The 19,968-nt window shown below is 40.0% G+C and overlaps 1 protein-coding gene across 2 annotated transcripts in view; it reads right to left on the reverse strand.

The window, feature by feature from the left end:
* The window catches only part of LOC128754309 (RNA-binding protein 20-like), a 37,201-nt gene that overhangs the window by 5,526 nt on the left and 11,707 nt on the right, over window positions 1-19,968 (reverse strand). Inside the window, exons 1-6 of one of the 2 annotated variants that reach the window (XM_053856832.1) lie at window positions 12,363-12,452; window positions 6,326-7,334; window positions 6,196-6,260; window positions 5,424-5,551; window positions 5,011-5,111; window positions 396-542 (exon numbers count right to left, since the gene is read on the reverse strand). In XM_053856832.1, the coding sequence (XP_053712807.1) occupies window positions 396-542; window positions 5,011-5,111; window positions 5,424-5,551; window positions 6,196-6,260; window positions 6,326-7,102 (1,218 nt within the window). In that variant the 5' untranslated portion in view covers window positions 7,103-7,334; window positions 12,363-12,452. Of the gene's footprint in view, window positions 1-395; window positions 543-5,010; window positions 5,112-5,423; window positions 5,552-6,195; window positions 6,261-6,325; window positions 7,335-12,362; window positions 12,453-19,968 lie in introns of those variants that run through there. The other variant, XM_053856831.1, reaches the window with a different exon arrangement.

Genomic DNA, 19,968 nt, shown 5'->3' on the forward strand with positions numbered 1-19,968 from the left:
AGTAGTGACTGATTTCTTGGGAGTCAGAGAGACATGGAAGCTCTTATAGAGCTGTCCTATTTCTCTCTATTTGATTCAGCTATATGGCCTTGTGAAACATCACATTCTATATATGTGACAGTTGAATCCCAACCAAAGATGTTCAGCCATTAAGAAGCAAATCCATATGAAAAGTATGGCCTGGCTTCCACTGTAAACTCTTGAGACCCTCCCTTGTTTTGTATTTCACTTTCCTTATTTTGCTAGCCCTTTCAGGTTTTAAAAATAATATTTTCCCATCATAATTTTCTGCAACACCTAACTAGACACGAGTAAAAGGCTCTAGAAAAAAATGTTTGACAACAGTTTTGTATAGTTGTTTATGTGTATGGGAAATAACAGCCACTGTGCTCTACCTGATGCGTGGATCGCATTAGGATGTATTTGGTGACTTTTCCAAAAGGGAGTCCCAAGTTAATGACATCGTTTTCCGTACAGCTTCCTTCAGGGAGGTTGCAGATGTGAACGACCCGCCCTGCTGTAGCTTTTCTGGGTGGAAATACCTGTTGGAATACAATAAAATAAACAGTATAACAAACATAAAGACAGACATTCACGCAACACATGAACATACTGTGACTGTGTTTATACTGGATACCATGAAGAACACAACCAGCTGATGAGTATCACTTATGACTATGGTTATAAAAATAGAAACATCAGTCTTGTTATTAATGTGAAGCGTTTTATCAATTTGGCCAGAAGTCAGAGTAGGAGACTTGTCTGCAGGACATCAGTGTGACACCACCACACATAGCTCTTGCTGGCTATTAATAGCAGCCTGGCAGCGGTGCACTGGTGATCATGAAAGTTTCTTTTTCGGATTTGCAGACTTGTTAACTGGCAACCCACAGACACGAGTGACGCTTTACCCAGGTCCCAGTGAAGTACTGAGTGCACAGTGTTGTATTTAGAAATAAGGTCGAGTGGGCTCATTTTTCAACATACAAGAAAGACTCTCCTTTACTTTTATACTGGATTAGTTTAAATTTCTAGTTGCTGATATCTTGAGTTGTCCTTAGTTTTTTTATCACTACGGATTTTTTGTATTTTTGTTTGTTAGCGGTTTATGTTTTGTTGTGTCTCCTTTTGTGTGTGTTTTTTTGTGGGGATCATTTTGTTAATATGTTTTGTTTTATTTTAGGGGAGAAAAATGTAAGATTTTTTTTCCCATTTGTATATTGCTCTCGTATATGTTGAATAAAAAAAAGTGAGAAAAAAAAGAAATAAGGTTGAGGTGCTAGGAGTCCAGTAAGGAGCCAGTCACCCCAGATGAGAGAGTGAAGAGAGGCGTCCATCTGGTCCCAGCTTTGCCTCAAGGTCCTTCTTTAGCTAAGAAACCGGCTGGAAGATTCATATAGTGCCAGAACTGGCCCCTTATCATGTCGGGTGACTGCTATTGGCCCCTATTTTGTTCTTGTTTTTTTTTACAGTATTTTATTTTTATGAAGATCAGAGTTCACTTATAAGATGGCAAAGTGCGAACCTCCTGAACTCCTGAAGAAGGAGAACCTGCATAATCAAAGGAATACGAACATCCATGAGGAGTAATGACTGTCTGGACAAAACAGTGCATCAACATGATCAAAATCACAAATGAATTCACTCATATTTTTCAAGTTATCAGCAGTTGTGCGCTGGCTGTCTCTAACAATCTTCACTTAAGTTCACTTGAAGGACTCTGGAAATAAAAATGGACTGGATTAACTGTCTGGGAAAAGACAACAAATAAGAATATTTATACTTCTCCCTTCCATTATAATTGTTGCTGTACATCTGACGTGAGAATGAAATAAACTGATTTTACGAATTAGGATAGTGAGGTATGTGCATAAATGTGTTGGAAAAACAGGGAACAAGCCCCTGCTTTAAGTGCCATGATTTCAACTCAAGTGCAGAAGAATTCTCATATTATTGTATTACAAGTCATGCATTCAGTGTCTGTCCTCTTTAAGTCTTTGAGACAGATAAGCTTGACAGACAGTTCCATGTGTGCCACTGACTACAGCCCAAGTTGATCTTGACCCAGCAGGCAACGTCTTTGTTTTATTAATCAGTAACTTCCTTATAAACCGCAACGCTAACATTCACAGCCAGGCTAGTAGCTGTAAAGTTGCTACAGTAGTACGCTGTAATCCATTTGTACGTACTAATGGCGTAAAAGATCAATATTGATTAAACCTGACGGAAACCTCATATCTTGACAGAGCATCCCGGAATATTTGTTGCGACAGCTAAATGGTTTCTGGCAGGCAAACCGAAATAAACAGCCACAGACGCAGAAGTGATAATTCTATCTAACAGCATGATGCCACTGCATGTGCCACCACCAGAATATATGAAGGTCAATCCAGGTTGGGCTCAATAAACAGATCCAAGAATAGGCTGTTTATGTTCTTGGAGTATCAGGCAGAACAGAATTGTTTGCTTGTCACTCCCCTCACTCACTGCTGTCTGACCTGTGAATTGTCTTCTATTTCTAACACACTTTGCACGAGGCTTGATGTGCGGCAACTGAAAAGAAAAGAGCATGTCTTGCTCCTAAAAAAATGCCCATATGTTCAAAGCGTACACATGAAGAACTGAGTACCGAGCATCCACAAGTCTGCAGCCATGCTGTTGAGACTGCACAATACACAAATATATTCCAGATTATTTCTTTAAGTCCCTGAAAAGAACTATGGACTCTGACTCCATTCAGCATGACACATCTAAAGCATGCAGGGTTTGATGGTACTGAACCAAGACTGATGACTAGGAGATGGAGTTGAAAGAAACTTCGAAGAGTCCCTAAACAGGAAGCGCCAAACAGCAATTCAGTAGCAGTGTCAGTGAATCAAAAGCAGGGGTGTGAACACGGACACATCAGGTCAAGACACAAACAAAAGGAGCCAAAAGACTGGTCCCTGCATTCATAAGCTGTTTCCAGAAGGGATCAAAGAGTGTGCATTTGTTACCAAGTAGGTGCAAGTTAGCACCTCGCCGGAGCCTTCACTGCCACGTTTTTGACTTTCCCATCTCCCTTTACACGGCCGGCATAAGCTGGGTTCAGATTTATGAGGTTGCAACGTGTTCTGATAAACGACGTTTCAACATGTGTGAATTGAAAGAGCGATGTCACTACAAAGTTGTAAATGACGCAGAAACCACTTTGTTTGTTACATAGAGTTATAACATGACTGACGGCTAAACACAGCAGCGTAAAACTCTCAATAATCACATTTGTAGTCACAGAGACTCTGGATCAGTGTTGGTTCTCTTAGATAAGTAGTCAAAATCTGTTTTCTCATGTGGGTGTCCATAAATCAGACCAACACATGCAGCTCTGTTGCCTTGGAAAAAATGCTGCCTGCCGCACTACATTCTTCCAAAAAAAAGTCTCACAACAGCAGCAACAGATGTTGATCTCACTAGATGCATTCACACAACATCTCAGCTGGTCCTATCATTGACTGGCAGGCAACAAAGCAGGCTCACTGACCTTCATAAAGACCAATACATGATTTTGACTTACAGAAGAACTTTTTCCAAATTTCAGTTGGGTTTCTTGTAGGTGTCATCATTGTTCAATTACAACTGGGAGCCTCTTGTATACCATTTATATATGAAACAAAAAGTTCCACTGCCTCTCTGCATTCAAAGAAGTGGTGGCATTGTGCCACATGTTCAGTTCAGACGAAAGCTTCATACACCAGTTCACTAGCTGCACTGGTATCAAGTGGTTAACTGGAAAAGAAATATTTCAAACCACACTTTCTTGTTTTCACTGACACGCTATAGACTCACACCTCCAAAGAACGTGTCTGTTTATTTGTACAAAGCAGGATCCATGTTGGTGGATCCAGGGAGATGGCAAGTCTGGTTTCACAGTCTCCCTCTACGTTCCTAAACAGATACTCACACTCAGATCATTTTACCAGCCTCTAACCAGTCTGAAATTTTAGACTGCTGTAGTCTCGGCCTCCGTTATACTGGTCCTTATGTTAGTGCTTCTGACGGCATTAAGCAATAATCTGGTGTTTATATGTGAGGGCTGTTTTCTCACCGAGCTACCGTGAAACTGTCTACCGTTTTGTTGGGCATTATTGACACCATTCTCTGAAATAATGGCAAGTACATACTATTCGTCCCACATTTCAATTGAAGTCCTCTTAGACATTCACTGGAACTGTAATAAAATTCTATTACTTCCTTGTTTGATGTAATGCAGTCATATTAGATTCTCTGTTCATTTGGCTGGAAATACTCCTTAACTGGTTGTCAACACTTGTGCAACGTAATATCACTCGCAAGAAAAAAACATTACACGTCCGTGTGAGTGAGCGTGATCTTTGGCCAACTGACGGCATCTAAACTGTAGTAAAAAATCCCACACCTGTTATGCTTCAACAGGCGTGTCTGGTAAATAAATAACATTAAGCTGACGTAAACAAAGATTGAAATGAAATGAGTTTAGACTTTAATAAAAACTAAGCGAGGCGGTGCCATATAACACCCCCGGCACACAGGCACTTACAGTAGTAGCACCTAGTTGTGCTGAATAAAGCAGTGATTTTCAGAAACATAGTGCTGCGGCAGCACGTCTGGAGCTGTACAGAAACTGTTGAAAGCTGGTGCAGCACAAGCTTTCCTTAGCTTTGCAGGGGCTAATTCCATTTCACCTCCCTCATCATTAACACTATGCTACTTTCCCAGACACTTGTCGTAGCTTGGGAGGTCCATCAGCAGCTGCTGTTTTTCAAACTCCAGTCAGCAACCAACAAATTTGGTCAGGTATTCCAACCGAGGCAGCAGTTCAAGTAGCAAACCCCCCATTGAATGAAAAGGAACTAAATGAATGAGCTGCCATACCGCAATACTTCACTATTACTGACTATTTAACAGATAATAATAAGGATGTTTATATATTCAGATAGATGCTGAGTCTATTGTACCTCGAAATGCGTAACTCAAAAACAATGTTAGCCTGACCTTTGACTCTGGCTGGTGTGCTGCAAATCCTGTGTTTGACAGTGGATATGTGTTCATGGCTGCTGCTGGCAAATATGCAGCGCTGGCTCCTGAGGATGCATCTGTGAAGGCAGACCGTTGACGACTAACGTTAAAGAGTCAATAGCTCTGAAGAAAAACACTCGAGTCATTAGCACAGCATTGGTCAAACTGCCAACTGCGTGGCAACATAATCTTTACAGATGCAGAGAAGTTCAAACATGCCAGGAGTAAATCAAATTATGACAAAATAACTAATGAATTTATTTATGACATTGAATTATTGATTGAGACATTAAATATCAATAATAGATAAAAAATACATAAACAATTACTAATAATTCAGCTAAAACAAATTCAGCATATTATATGAAAAACCGATGAATTTTTCCTACCTTGACTTGACAGAGTGACTTGACTTGCAGCAGAGTAGATCATGGAGTTAGTTCCGCCCGTGCAGTGACTGACATCGGAGGTCCGGCCAACTGTGAAGTGAGTAGCTCCGGCTGATGACACCGACGAGCTGCAACAATCACAGAAGTCTGATTTTAGCTGCAGCTCACTTCAATATCTTGTGACAGAGATTATATTCATACAAGCCAGCTGTATATAGAGCAAGTGAAAAGCAAGATAAACTTCTTTCAACCACTTTAACAGGCTACCGATTAACGGCGTATTCTGGTGAGCGCATCATACCACATATAATGCAAGGGCAGGAAGATATGGGTCATCGCAAATGTAAATAACACACTGTCTTGACAAGAAAGCAGCTCTTTAAGATCCTTGAAACCATTTGATGATTTCAGCAGCAAAGAAACTAGCATCATGGTGGAAATCCGGACCTCCCATGATGAAAGAACGCTGAGATAGAATTACAGGTGCATGACAGAAGTGGAAAACACATTTGTCAAAGCAGAAATGACCTACTAAAAAGTCTGCCTCTGATAACCCGCTTAGCTTTTTCACATTACTGTAAGGGAAAAGAACTACTTCACTGAATGACGGGTGCATGGAGAGCAACCGCTTCAGGAAGCTAAACCAAAGCTCACACACAATTATAATGTCAAATGCACTCTACGGATTTTTCAGTCCGTGCACAAAGCACAGCCCACCTCAGTTTTAATGACTTCTTGAAGATGTGGCGAAAAAGCAATGTGAGAATCTCACCTTTCGCTCGTGTACAGGAGCTGGTTCTGAAGGTGAAGCTTTCCCTTCACATGCTGGTCCCAATCCTAAAAACAAAAATCTAAATGACTGCAGTTCAGGTTGGTGTGAATTATTTGAACTTGTTATTCACCTTGAGGTTGTAAACTTTTTTGTCACAGATGCTACATTGGTGTGGGAGTTGAGTGGGGATGACCGCATGGTAGTCGTTGACTTGGTGAGGCAGAAGCGTCTTACTACCTGAACACATGGTTTCTTCACCTCCATGTATGGGCTGGTAGCTGCTAAAACCGGGTCTGCTGATTGAGCTAAAAGAAGGAACCCCACCCTTGGGATTAAACTTGAGGTCAGAGGTTGGTTCCTCTGGGTTATACAAATCAGCTCTGGGCCGCAAAGGCTGTCCAGCTGCCTTCCACACAGATGCTGCTTCAGGCACCATGTCCATCGCTCCAGACTGAGCAGGTTCTTTCCACTGCTCGGCTTGTGCCACTGAGTTGTAGAGATTTGTGTTCTGCTCACCGACACGGAAACCAGTCTGCGGTCTGGTAAAGTCTTGGCCGTAGAAATCTTGTTTAAATCCCACACTGTTCAAGTGTTTTGCCTGATTGTTAGACGCTGAGAGGAGTCCATCCTTTGCAGCCGGAGCTTCATACTGGAGGCGCCGGTCTGTGTCAGAGTTGTAAGTCAGCCCTGATTTTTTGGGAAAATCTGCTACCTGTTGACTGACTTGTGTCCCTCCACCATTGTGGTTCAGTCTGACGTTCCCAGGGCTTTGGTTAAATCCTCCAGATCCCAAGGCTCCTAAAGCTGAATTCGAAGAGGGAAACCCCAGCACTCCAGTTGGGAGGGCACCTTGATGGTTCCCAAGCATTGTGGAAGTCCGGAGGTGATTGAACAGCGGCTGAGACATGGCCACATTGGAGAGAACCTGATTGAGAACGTTGGCAGCGGCTGCAGTGTTGCCCCCCTGCGCCAGTTTAAGGCGATGGAGTGTAAGTTGTGCCTGGAGTTGAGCAAGCTGGAGGCTGGCGGGAGTCAGAAGTAGCTGCTGGTTCTGCTGCTGAGGCCCCAACGGAACACCAGCGGACAGCTGGCCACCAACCTGGAGCCCCTTTTTATTGATGCCGTCAGATGGGAGCCCACTGAATTGGAAGGAAAGGAGAGAGGGAAACCGATCAGTAATCTAATACACTATATATTCTGCTGAAAGAGATAATGATGAGCATTGAAAACTGCACAGATCAAAAGTACTCTAGTATTTCAACACAACCTTGTTCGAGTACATACGTTTGACCTACAACTATTGTGTTTAGTATATTTGCAGATTAAATGATCACGACAATAGTTAGTTATCAGCATACATGTTTAGATTTACATAGTTGGATTACTGCTGTGAGAGATTACTAACATATTGGGAGAAGAATGTGGCGGCTGCGTCTTTTTTGTGAACAGGTGTTGAGGCATAATTCAAAAATTGTCAAGGAAGAATTAATGTATGTGAGGCAGCTGTTGGGAATTATGTTCTTCCCATTAAGTATGACATCATTCATGTGACTCCATTATTCTAGCAAAGGGTTTAACTTGTGGATGTAAAGAGGACAGAGCCATAACTCCAGCAAAGGCAGGTATTCTGTAGATAAGCTTTATCTTCGTCACTGAATTATTACTTGTCAGCTTACACGATGTACATGGAACAGGACGTACATGCTTTCATTAAATATATCTTGTCTGGTTCAAGTATCAAGCGGTTAGCAGCGTAAGCGCTCTTTCCAAAGGTTCTGCTTTGCTGAGGATCAGCTCCTGTAACCAACAGGGTGTCGCAGTGCTGTAACCTCATTTGACTGGCCAATCCTTTCAATTTCTGATGAATGCTCTCACATGCCATCTAAACTTAGTCCAACTCAACTATTCATCATATCAACTATGTGAAGCACCTGACAGCGCCCTATCGTGCCACAGCTCCCGCTTGCTAACTGCAAAATGATTTGCCAATTAGACTGGACCAACAGACCCAGTGGCTGTCTGTCGACAGTGTTATGTTTAAAGGGTCTTTAGCGCTCATGTGTGCAGGGCTGAGAATGACTTCTAACGTCTTCGTTCCTGAATGATTTAGGTTGCAACATTTATGCACTAAAATCCTGTGTCAAATGGTCACTCCCTTGTTCAACGCTGCTGGCTCTCAGAAAGGTGCGTTGCCTTGCTAAGAGAGTGTCACATCAAGTAGTATAACACCAATTTCAACTAGGGATGGCTTGCTAAGGACATTCTGGCTTGTGTTAAATGGGAATTAATAGCAAAGCTTTCAGTTCTATTGCAACCTCCGCTAGAACCTAAGAGGTAAAGTTCTTAAGACCCAAGCCTCTCTTGAGTTTTGATTTTTTCAATGTAAGATAGGAATTGCAAAGAAGGAGTCAAGTAGTTTTGGCAAAGAAAAATGTCCTTTGTGGACAATTATTATTCATAATGCTGTTATCAAGAATAATTCTTAATATATGCCAGATTTCCAAGTCACATGAAGTTGGACAGTTAATTATAAATATTGTATGCACAAAAGATTAATTGTCAAAACTTGAACAGAAAATTCTATCCTTGTCTGTTTTCATTCAGGAGTTGGTGCCCGAGTGTCTTTGTATGTGTTTGCGTTCCTTCCTTGTTTTTTTCTCACTGAAACGGCTCTGATGTTGTTGCATCACAACAAGCTGATGTCCCTAAATGTGGCGAGTTGATCAACATTAAAAACATATTATGGCAGGGTAAGACAAAAATGTAATCTGCACATATGTGGACACGGGGACCGAAGAGGTTAATATGAGCCCAAGCTTATCTAAACGTCCTTCTTTGTGGCTTCATTATTTTTATGAGCAACATAACGCTTCTCTTAAGTGCCCCATGATGTCCATATGAATCAACACCCAACATTTCCTATTAAGTCAAGAGCATTCCAACAAACAACAAATTTCAACATTCAACTTTTTTTTTCTTTTGGGCAGAACCACAACTTTGTTATCTGACTCAATCTGCTACATTTTTTAACGCAGCATTTTTTCTACAAAACATACAATTACTGACATAAAAAAATGCAAAGCAAATGGTAGCAAGAAGAGTAGTGTAGTTTTGAGAACAAAGAAAAAGTTTTGATGAGCCAGAAATAGACTGTGACTGTAGATTGTGGACACTTTAGCTGAGGAAACATGTTAACTATTAAACCAATTACAAGCTTGTTTAGAGTTAATGGTCTGTAATAATTTTTTAACCTTCGGTGACCATTCCAGTGCAAACTGTAGACAACATTAAGTAGTGTTTGGTAATATATGTTCCCTAATCTGATGTGTAGCCATGCCACTTAAAGCTAGATCATGTGGAGTTGAGTTTTGTTGTGTTTCTTTGTTCACAACGTTAAAAAGCCTCTAAATTTCACACGTCTCCATAAACAAGGTAAGGAAAGTGAAAAACAGCTCCAGCAGTAAGTGACAGCTGTGGCTAAAATATTGAGCGCCATTCTCAGTAATCAGGTTTCACTCCATGTATTTTGAGTTTTTCAGCAAAGGACAAGAATACATGCAACTTATTTCATCCACTGTGCAAAGAAACAAATGTAATTGTATAAGCAATCCTTTATATATTACTCTTGCATTTTCAATGAAAGGATTCAAGTCTTTCCTGTTTTAGATAACATTAATTTAGACTTAAACACAATCACTGAGACGTGCAGGTCGGATCAGAGCCGATCCTTCTCATTATTTATTTTAAAGTTGATTCTGAAAACACTCGTACAGTTGCCAGTCATTTTTGTATAATATTTGCATTGTGCTGTGGGTGGAAGAAGCGCTGGACACATGCAAATGCATTGGGAATAAATGGAATTAAAGGGATTAAGGGTTCCTCCTGCATATCAGTTTTTCGTTTCAGTTCACTGGACAACGGTTGACCATGAGCTAGAGCAATTTTTTTGGTTTAAAATAATATCTTTATTCAACTGAAATGGATCGTGCAAAACATGAAGGACACATTTTTATCTCATCTATAAAAGAACATGAGAAAAATATGTTGACATGATGAGTAAGTAATGCCCAATATCTGCGCAAAGACCAAATCAAAGTGTTTGACTTTGGACAATTGTCGAACAGCAGCATGCATGCAGATGGGTAGATATACACTTTCACCATCCCAGCTCATGACTCAAAGCTATAAATACAGGAGTCGCCCTCTCCCATCACCTCGGTGTTCTGACCTGACTGACTAATAAGGGCTCAGCAACACTTCAGATCTTCCTGTAAGGACACACGTTCTATTGTGTGTGTTAACAGCAAACAGGTGTTGACATGAAGTCACATTAAGAGTGTTTGTGACCACGTGTCACTCTAATGACTCCTGGTGAGTGTAGAGTACATTCAGATATTTTTAAATTAGAATTATTATTTTGACAGTGAATTGAAATTAAGCAGTAATTGTCATGAACTAACCTTTTTCGCAACGCAAGCTACACTAACTACAATTCAAATTCCGCAACAGCAATTCATCTGTAGCAACCACGGAACATTTCACAAATACATCAAAAAACATCCACTCCGTGTCAGTTCCCAGGGTTAAAAACCGGCAGCGCGCCATGACAAAACCGACTTATGGTAGACGCTAATATCAAGATTCTACAGTCTGGTGGCAACAAATGAGTTTTCCGTGTGACCCGACCCGCTAGCATCAGTTTAGCACACACTTCTGCAGTAGCAAAATACATATTATGGATGATAAATGATATTCCCCCAAGTCACTTATCACATGACTGATTATTCACAATAATGAACAATGGTGAAACAAGAAAGACACAAAATCAAACACAATAACATGTTCATTATTTTTTAAAGCACTACAATGGTGACCTCTGCTATAAAATACAAATATAAATTTATTTCTGCTTTAGCAGTGGCCATATGCACGCGATTGTCAGTGAAATTAGAAATAAAACAAAAGAAGTTTACTGCCAACAGCTATTACGTATTTCTGCCCTGGGATAACAGCTTTATCTACCACTAGTTTAACATGGCATGTAAAATGTGTGTACAATAGTTTTTAGCCACCAAGTACTGTGAACATTGTAACATCTAATATGAAAAACAAAGTTGCATTTTTGTCTATCAGAAAATACACAAATGCTCTAAATGAGCAAGAGTGAAACAAATATTAAAATGCTAAAATAAAAATAAATGATAAGTAGCAAAAAGATCAAGTTTAAGGCAGTATATAAAAGACTCAAGTGAAGTGTAGCTTTCATCTGAAAGAACTAAGTATTTAGCAAATAATGCAAATGCTTATTAGAATTTCATTTTACTCAAAACAATGGGTAAGGGATTGAAGCGCTAACGCTCTTCAAACGAGGCAAAATCACTTAATGTTTTTATATACTTTATTTATATACTATGTTTTTTATTTATATGAACAATTTTTCAAACATTTGTAACAACCGGTAGTTACTCACCGTTTGTTAAATTTCTCAAACTCTGAAGAAGTGAATAATAGAAATAGTTATATAAAAACATACTATTGATATATTGAATTACATTATCGCAATATTAACGGAGATGCAATCGCAACAACTACATTTCTGCGATTTTATTTACACAGCTAAGAATCTATTTACAGGCAGAACCAGCTGAACAGTGTTTCACCACCTTTTTTTAGCATTGATTCCCAACACATTATATTATACAGTATGTTACTTAACGTTTATTAAAACATTAAAACAACTACCATAAATGTTTACATGTTCACCAAACAAAACAAGTCTTTACATAACTAAAATGTATGTTACAAGTAGACCTATTATTAATAAATTCACACAGTTTTGGGTTTTTTTCAGAATATGTAGAACATTAGTGTGTTGCGACTTCAATTAGGCACCATTTGTTCATAACAAACAGCTTGCCAGTCCAAACACAAGCCCAAATGGTCCACTCAGTCAGTCCATTGAGCCTCGCAGGAGGAAGCAACAAATTAGCGGAAGAATTCCAGCCCGGCCACAGAACCGTCTTGCACTAAATATCCCACAACATCCACACTCGGCACCTTCACAGTCACAGCTGTAAATCCTCCCTCATAATACATGCGAACAGCAGATAAACGTCTTGAGTCTTTGTAAGGAGTCGACAATCGTCGACAGTCGACAGCAAACCAACCTTCAGTGGAAGTCCCGGCTAAATCCCAACGGGTGAGGCTTGACCTCTGCTCAGGAGCCGAGGCTGTCGCGAGACGCAGCAGTCTAAGAGCTCTAGCAGATGTACACTGACATAACATAACCGCGAGTGGTCTTCACCCTACGTGAGTGACGCAGCGACCCTCTGTTATTAGGAGACAGGCAGTGGAGACACATGTGATGAAAAGCCACAAGTGGCTAGTGTGTGTGTGTGTGTGTGTGTGGGGACGGGGCCACATCGACACAAAGGGAGGACGTCAGTGTCGGACAAGGGAGGCCCTTTAGAGGGTTTGATGACAAACAGGTCAAAAGAGAAGAAATAAAAGGCAAAATAAAATCTTCATAAAGTATGGATTTGAGGCGGAAAAATGACTTGTTTGAGTAGTTGTTATTTATATTGTACTTGTAATGCAGTGAGTTCACTAACAAAACAAAGTGGATCTTCATTAGCATTTTAGTTTAGCCAGAATAGTGCAATATGGATGTGTGGCGGTATTATTAAAACATATTTTAAGTCTTTTCTTTAAATAACGAAATTTGTAAAAATCAAATAAAAACAATGTCTAGTAAATAAATAAACCGCTTCACAGAGGAAATCTCAATTAAAGCATTTCTCTGGATACACCGATGAACTGACTCACAGACAAATCATTGTGAGAGCTTAACAACGATTATGTTAGTATCACTTACCAGTGAGAAAAAGGAACGGTCCATCGAAAAACAAAAACACTGTCCAAATTCTGAAATCCTTATAAATGTACTAACAAACATGGCAACACGCATCTGCAAGCATCAAATGTTATTTAAAATTGGAAACTCTTAACAGTCATTTCGCTGATCCTCAACACGACTGAGTAAGCGTGGTCAGGAAGGAGTTTTCAGAAAAGCGAACGTTGAAGAAGGCAGACTGAGACCTAAGAGATCTATTAAAATAAACTTTGTATTGTGACCCACTAGGATCCAACAACATTTCAAAAGCCCTTAAAATGAGCTGGATATTTCATTATTTAATTTATACCATGAATTTACATTTATGAGTCAATAGTAGCTTCATCGGGCAATAAGTGTGAGGACAACTGCACCATGTCTCATCTGTGTCAATAGGTTTATTGTTTTTATGTTTAAGTTTTTATTTTTGACACTTTTTATCTAACTCAAATTGATCTCGAATACATTAAGCAAACAATAGTGATAGACAAATAGTTATAATCATCAACATGCTGAGGACTGCTTGTGTTTCGTGTTCTGTTTTTAAATGATCTTAACTAGTCAATTAATAGTTGCGGCGTATGTTCGTTGCCGCACCAGTAGGTGGTGCTATACTACCAAAGCTTGCACGGAGCAGGTCAGGGATTTAAAATCTACCGTTTGAGGCCGCTGCACACTTACTGCTCAAGTGTTCCTTCATGGAACTGAGACAATTTAAACTCCGGGTATTTTTTTTCTCGTCACATTCATATGATGAGAGAGAAAGCGCAGAGTTGGTCATTTAATATTTAATTTTCTCTTCCATAATTCTCTTTTTCAACATGGCGGTCACAGAACTTATCCAACAAACCTATGAGCGACCGCGTCATGTGAGGGTGAGGAGCAGAGTCAGGTTGTCTTGCACCACATTTGGCCCAGTCACAACAGGAGTTTGAAGGCTCTTTCTGATTTACGGGACTCTGATGGGGCGAGGTATCTGCGCCTCTAAGAAATAGTTTCTGTCCCCTGACGACCCCCATCAGGCTGGCGCTACTTGTCACGGGAATAATTTTGATTCATGGGTACATCTGATGATGCTTGTAAAGTTGCATGGTTTATGCAGGGGATCAGTCACAATGTTTTATGGGGCCATCAAACGATAACCTTTGGTCTGCAGGGTTATGAGACGCTGAGAGAAGTGAATCTAGCACAGAGTGACTCCCAGAATGAAAATGATAACTCCCAACAAGAGCAATGACAAACATCTCTCCAACAAAATGAAATGTATGATAAATCAACTTCATAAACTGTTTCAACAAAGTCCATAAAAATAAATGAAAGACACAGTTCACATAAGTTAGAGGTCGATGACGATAAATGGTTGTTCAAATTCAAATTGTAAGATACTGAAATGAGGCCAAGTAATAACCTCAAAGCTGTTTTAATATAATATTGTAGTTGAAGAAACGCTGATTCATTTCTAAGATTGGCTCCTGTGAGGCCGCATAATACAACAAGGTGAAAATATAGAAGACATTTTATATTATTTCAAATAGACGAATGGCATGGCATCATTTACAGTTGTGACACAGCGTCGCTCTTTGTGCCAGCGGTGTAAAAGATCTCAAACATTTTGTGATTTCACCGACCATGTATGCCATTCCCTGCCCCCTGCAGGTTGAAGTGACCCTCACCCCCGCACCATGTGAATGGTATAATCCTGGATGCTGGGGTCAACGAAAAACACGCAGGTCAAATGAAACTTCTGACTTGACAGCTGCCTTCCAACTGTGGAACTTAAAGAGCATTCCAACAAATTCTTCCACGATTAGAGAAACTGCAATGGGTCTTCAGAGAAGTGCTGACCCAGGAGCCGAAGCCGGACGGCAGACTGACACCTGTTGAACGGAATTCTGAAAGATTGATATGTGAATTATTCTGAATAGTTTAATGTAAACAAACAACCTTAATATCAGCGTAGTAATATGACCGTATTCAACTGGTGAATTACTGTCTTCACTGCAATGCTTCACAGGAGTGAGTACAATATATAGCAGTGGCAGGTTTAACAGCTTATATGCACAGCAACAGAGAATGTCTTCATTTGGAGTTTCTAGTCTCGTGTTTAGGCTCCGTCAAGTGATATTACAGTCCACAAGTGCAACAAATAACAGTGACAGAAGGTTAAGTGGAAGCGATTGAACGACCCGAGTAAATCAAGATAATGATCAAGTATCAATAAAGGACTGCTTCCTCATGGCACACAGTCGGTCCAGAGTCTTCAATACAGTCATGTATTGTATTGTATTAGGTCAAAACCAACTTGGGACAAACTTTATTTAAAGCGGCAAACCTGACTTGTCTATATCTTTAAAGTGCTTATTAAAGTGGAACTCCTATCTCATGAAGTAAGTGTGTGTTTAAGTTAACCCTCAGAAATAGTCTGGCCACATGACATTCGATTTCGAGAACATCTGCCGCCACAACCTCAGGAAGCACATGAACTGCAAATTGGCAGGTCTCCAGCGTGCTGTTCTGCACAGCACAGATATTCTATCTGTTCAAAAAAATGACTGTCACCTAGGCTCTCAATTGCTAACAAATATTCAAAGAAACATTGTTGCTCGAACTTTACATGACAAAATGAGTACAAAGTCAGACTACATTGTTCAGAATAGAGACTTTTCAGGTTTTTATCACATTGATCACAAGATGAATTAATGAGTTTACACTTCCTCAAGTCTAAACTGGCATGGACAGAGAATAGAAAACAAAATATTACCAAAGAAAATGAATGTGGGTCTCTGTCATGCATTTGTTTCCCCTCATCGTCTGTTTTTTTTTTCTTTGTTTTGAGCACAGTCACCCTCACACACGTAATCCTTGACATTCTGGAACTGATCCTCAACACGACTGAGCAAGCGTGGTCAGGAAGGAGTTTTCAGAAAAGCGAACGTGGAAGAAGGCAGACTGAGACCAAAGAGATCTATTAAAATAAATAATAAATAAAATTAAAATTTTTTTTACGATTTATACCATGAATTTACATTTATGAGTCAATACCAGCTTCATCGGGCGATAAGTGTCACCCCAAAACCACCAATGGAACTTGGAGTTGCCGACAAATCTGTTCATTTTTTTAACAGTGACAAAGCACAGAGAATCAATATGGACTCCACACAGAAAGGAAGGCATAGTTGACTAAGTTCATACTTGTGCCATACCTGAGGTCATCAATACTAAATTGAACAATCATTCTCTTCTTTATGGGCTCTGGAGTGTTGTGACACGAGGTGTGCGAAAAGCCTCCAGTTCCTTCTAACTAAGTGCTGAGAGCCAAATGTCTCGATACAGCTTACTAAGATAACAGACAAAGTTGCATTCAGCATTATTTGGGAAGTCAGATGTTCTGCTGGCAAAAAGAGCGATGGCAACCACACAGATGGCACAGATATTTTCAACCAAAGTTTTAGGCCACAAGTAAAAATAACAAAGTGGTCGGTGGCAATGATATATAAAGACAAAACCTGATACAGCGAAAACTTCAGCACACTGAAAACATGTCATGTCTGGAGAATGAATGTTAGCTTTGACAACTGACTCTTAACAGCCATATTTCCCTGCTGCCCTGAAATACTTATTTATAGATTTTGCTGCGCCGTAGACAGATAATTTCTTTTTCACCGGCCTCTGTTGAGGAGTCCACTATCAAAATCATAAACAAGATTCCGATGGATTACATGGTTTCCCAGACAAACACAGCAAAGAGCTTGGACCATTTTTCAAAGGAGAGTTTTCAGTCAAGATTAGAGTGCAGTTAAAGTCTTCCCTAACTGTGGTCAGCAACATCAGAGCTATATTAGTACAGAAGGTGACGTCGCCCCATTTCCCACAACCCCTCCCTCAGTCCATCCATCCTTCCTCACATTTCACACTTTCTCTCTGTTCTTACCTCACTCCCACTCTGCTTCGTCTCTGTCCAAATCAAGCGAAGCATTTTACCATCTGTCACAGCTCTCGTGCTCACTGATAGCAGTCACACCCCGCGACATCGTCCCTCTTTAACCTCCCAGCCAATAGAAGGTCTGGTTCCACCTCACCTCCCCATCATTGTTTAAATTTCAGCCGTGCATTGGAGGCAATTTTAGAGAGACTAACATTGCTAGAAGTCAACGGAACGGCAAGTTGTTGAGCCAAATACATGAAACATGGAAACAGACTTATTATCGTATGACACCAAACAAAAATCTATTTAAGTTAGCAGTTTTGCAGCAGGACTTCCAGTTCAACATGGTACACAGTTCTCTCTTTACACCGGACATACCAACTGTGACAATAAGTATAATCTTACAAACCTGAGATAATACATGTTCTGTCTATCTGAATGATAGTGCTGCATTTATAAGCCCCATGTTTAAGGCTGGCTGTGAACAACTTCTTAGCCTATATCATTGATTATGCCACCATGAATGGTTGTCTTGGAAACACAAGAGGAACAATGAGGGAACATATGAACATCAAATGTTTAGAAAAAAATACATATAATCTAGAAACCTTGCATTTGTCCTTCGCCCTGTAATATTTTCTCAAAAGCTTGAAAAATGTCGGTCATTTCTATTTCGATCTCTCAACATTTTATCACTGTGGTAGTTGTTTGTTTTAAGAGATTACACTGGCTTAAGCTTCAATTTGTGGATAGTGTCCCCATCATTCCATTATCTTATTAATCCCTATTGAAGCTTGTCTAAGTTGGTCAATGAATGACTTCATGGAAATGTTGACTATGTGACACACTTCTAAATGTGAAAGAGCTTACCATCATTTCGCCTGAGGAAACTGGTTTTATTTTCTTAACCTTTATTTTACCTGCGTAGAGTACTCACTCTGGTTCTCTTGACTGTTCACGTGGACACACTGACACCTACGTTCTGGAGAGTGTTGCTCATCTCCACCTGGGAATTCTGCAGTCATCATCAAGGTCTTTTGGTGTTGAGGAGCTCAACAATCTGTTCTTTATATTTCTGTTCCAGCTAGCTGCCTAGTTGTTCAAAATATTGGAAGTGATTACTCAGCATATCTAAACATACTATTGAATGTTTCTTTGGAGGGTCGGGGGAGAGTTTATATAGCCCTGCTTTAGATCAACACAGATCATTTCACATCCCTTTCCTCGACACATGAAAAAGAATTCCGGCCAGATGGTCCAGCACTTCTCCCGTCAGGAGGCATCCCAGGCTGCTATAATCATTAACACTAATTCGTCTTCACCAAAAAGGTGCGAGCTACTTCCCCACAGCTGCTTCAGGACTCTAAAGTGACAGGGATTTCAAGTGAAAGTTGGAAGTCCAACTCAAGTGAAAGTGAGAAACTTTAGTCAGCAGCCACGTCCCACTGTTCACAGTAATGAATGCAGACTCATTTATAGTTTGTTGGAACTCATATTTCCACCAGCAGCGAGTACAATTATGAACCATTAGAAATAATACTGATGGATCACGTCCAACTTTTGTCAACAGTACAGTTCAGCACATGATCATTGATACGCACATTTATTCACGGTGTATTAGACAGATAACAGACGCCTGCAAGAATTAATCTTCCACATCTGTCAATGACCATTAAAACAGATTTGCAGCATCTAAAGTTACACACAGAGATAAACAGTGGATATGACTGTATGACTGTAGTGTGATCTATTAAAGCGCTTGTCTGGCATCAACTGACAATGTCAGAAGAGCTTTTTCAACGTTTTCTTCAGTTGAATTATGCCTTATGGCGGTAGAGCAACCAATAAAGTGAGACACGTTTCGCTGGAGCCACTCAAATGAGTAATGTGACTTGTCGTAATGTCGAGAGGATTCTAGACATAGACTGTGCCAGTGGAGATTGGAGAAATAGTGAACTCTTGATGGGTTGGAACAAAATCGGGCAGTGACCCCAGTAAGTTCTGCAAGATAGTTGCCCTTTAAGAGGGAGATAGCTCATCAATATAGCTACAGGCTGCTACAAATAAAAACCACTTGCATCAGCATCAATGCCACAAATAGGATTAAAATATGAAGGCAGAAAGATTGTTGCTCGGTGAGTTGTTGCTCACAAAAAGTGCAACCAGCACTTCATATGTTATCTTTAACATCTTTTGCCGCAGTTCTGAGGTTGCACTAGTTGCATCTTTCCCCTTTATTTATTTATTCACGCAAATATTCTTTACATTTAAACAGCTAAATAAACTGAGATGAAAGTCAAGAGAGAGTAGAGACAGTATGTAGTGTATTTAAATAAATAAGTGAATGTGTTGTACGACATTAAGCAATTAAATTCATTCACAATTGAAGCTTCAGTCGACAAAAAGAGTTATTGTGAGATTTAAAAAAAAGAATAGGATCAAGTTCTCAGTGAGTGATAGAATTACTCAAAGACTTTTCGAAGACAAGGAAATACTAAATTAAAAAAAACAATATGTCTGCAAAAGTTGAGTCTTCCTAATTAATGCAGTGAAACAATTTTAACAAGTGTTGATATACCTGTCAACAGACATCAAGGGTTATTGAAAAGTACATTTTTTCAGAGAATGGTTGTTCATCAGAATGAATACAAATAAATAATTGGCAGACAAGACACACAGACAAGACTGTTGATGACTGCGAGCTGGAGGTAACCAATAAATCCACATGCTGCTGCCGAGCAGGAACAACACTGCCTTCTATTTTCACGCTCATGACTCAGTGACAGCTGGGACGCTGCAGATACACAAAAGCATGAATGTGCCTTTGTTTTAAGACAAACATTGTCTCTGCAGATTAAAGTTATGACTGTACGATTGACACCATTCTTCTTCATACGCGCATCTAGAGCTAGACCCCATGTGCTGCCCTCCCTGAGGTCCAATAGATCAGCAGCAA

The sequence above is a fragment of the Synchiropus splendidus genome, chromosome 2 (assembly GCF_027744825.2).
Source record: "Synchiropus splendidus isolate RoL2022-P1 chromosome 2, RoL_Sspl_1.0, whole genome shotgun sequence".
NCBI lineage: Eukaryota > Metazoa > Chordata > Actinopteri > Syngnathiformes > Callionymidae > Synchiropus > Synchiropus splendidus.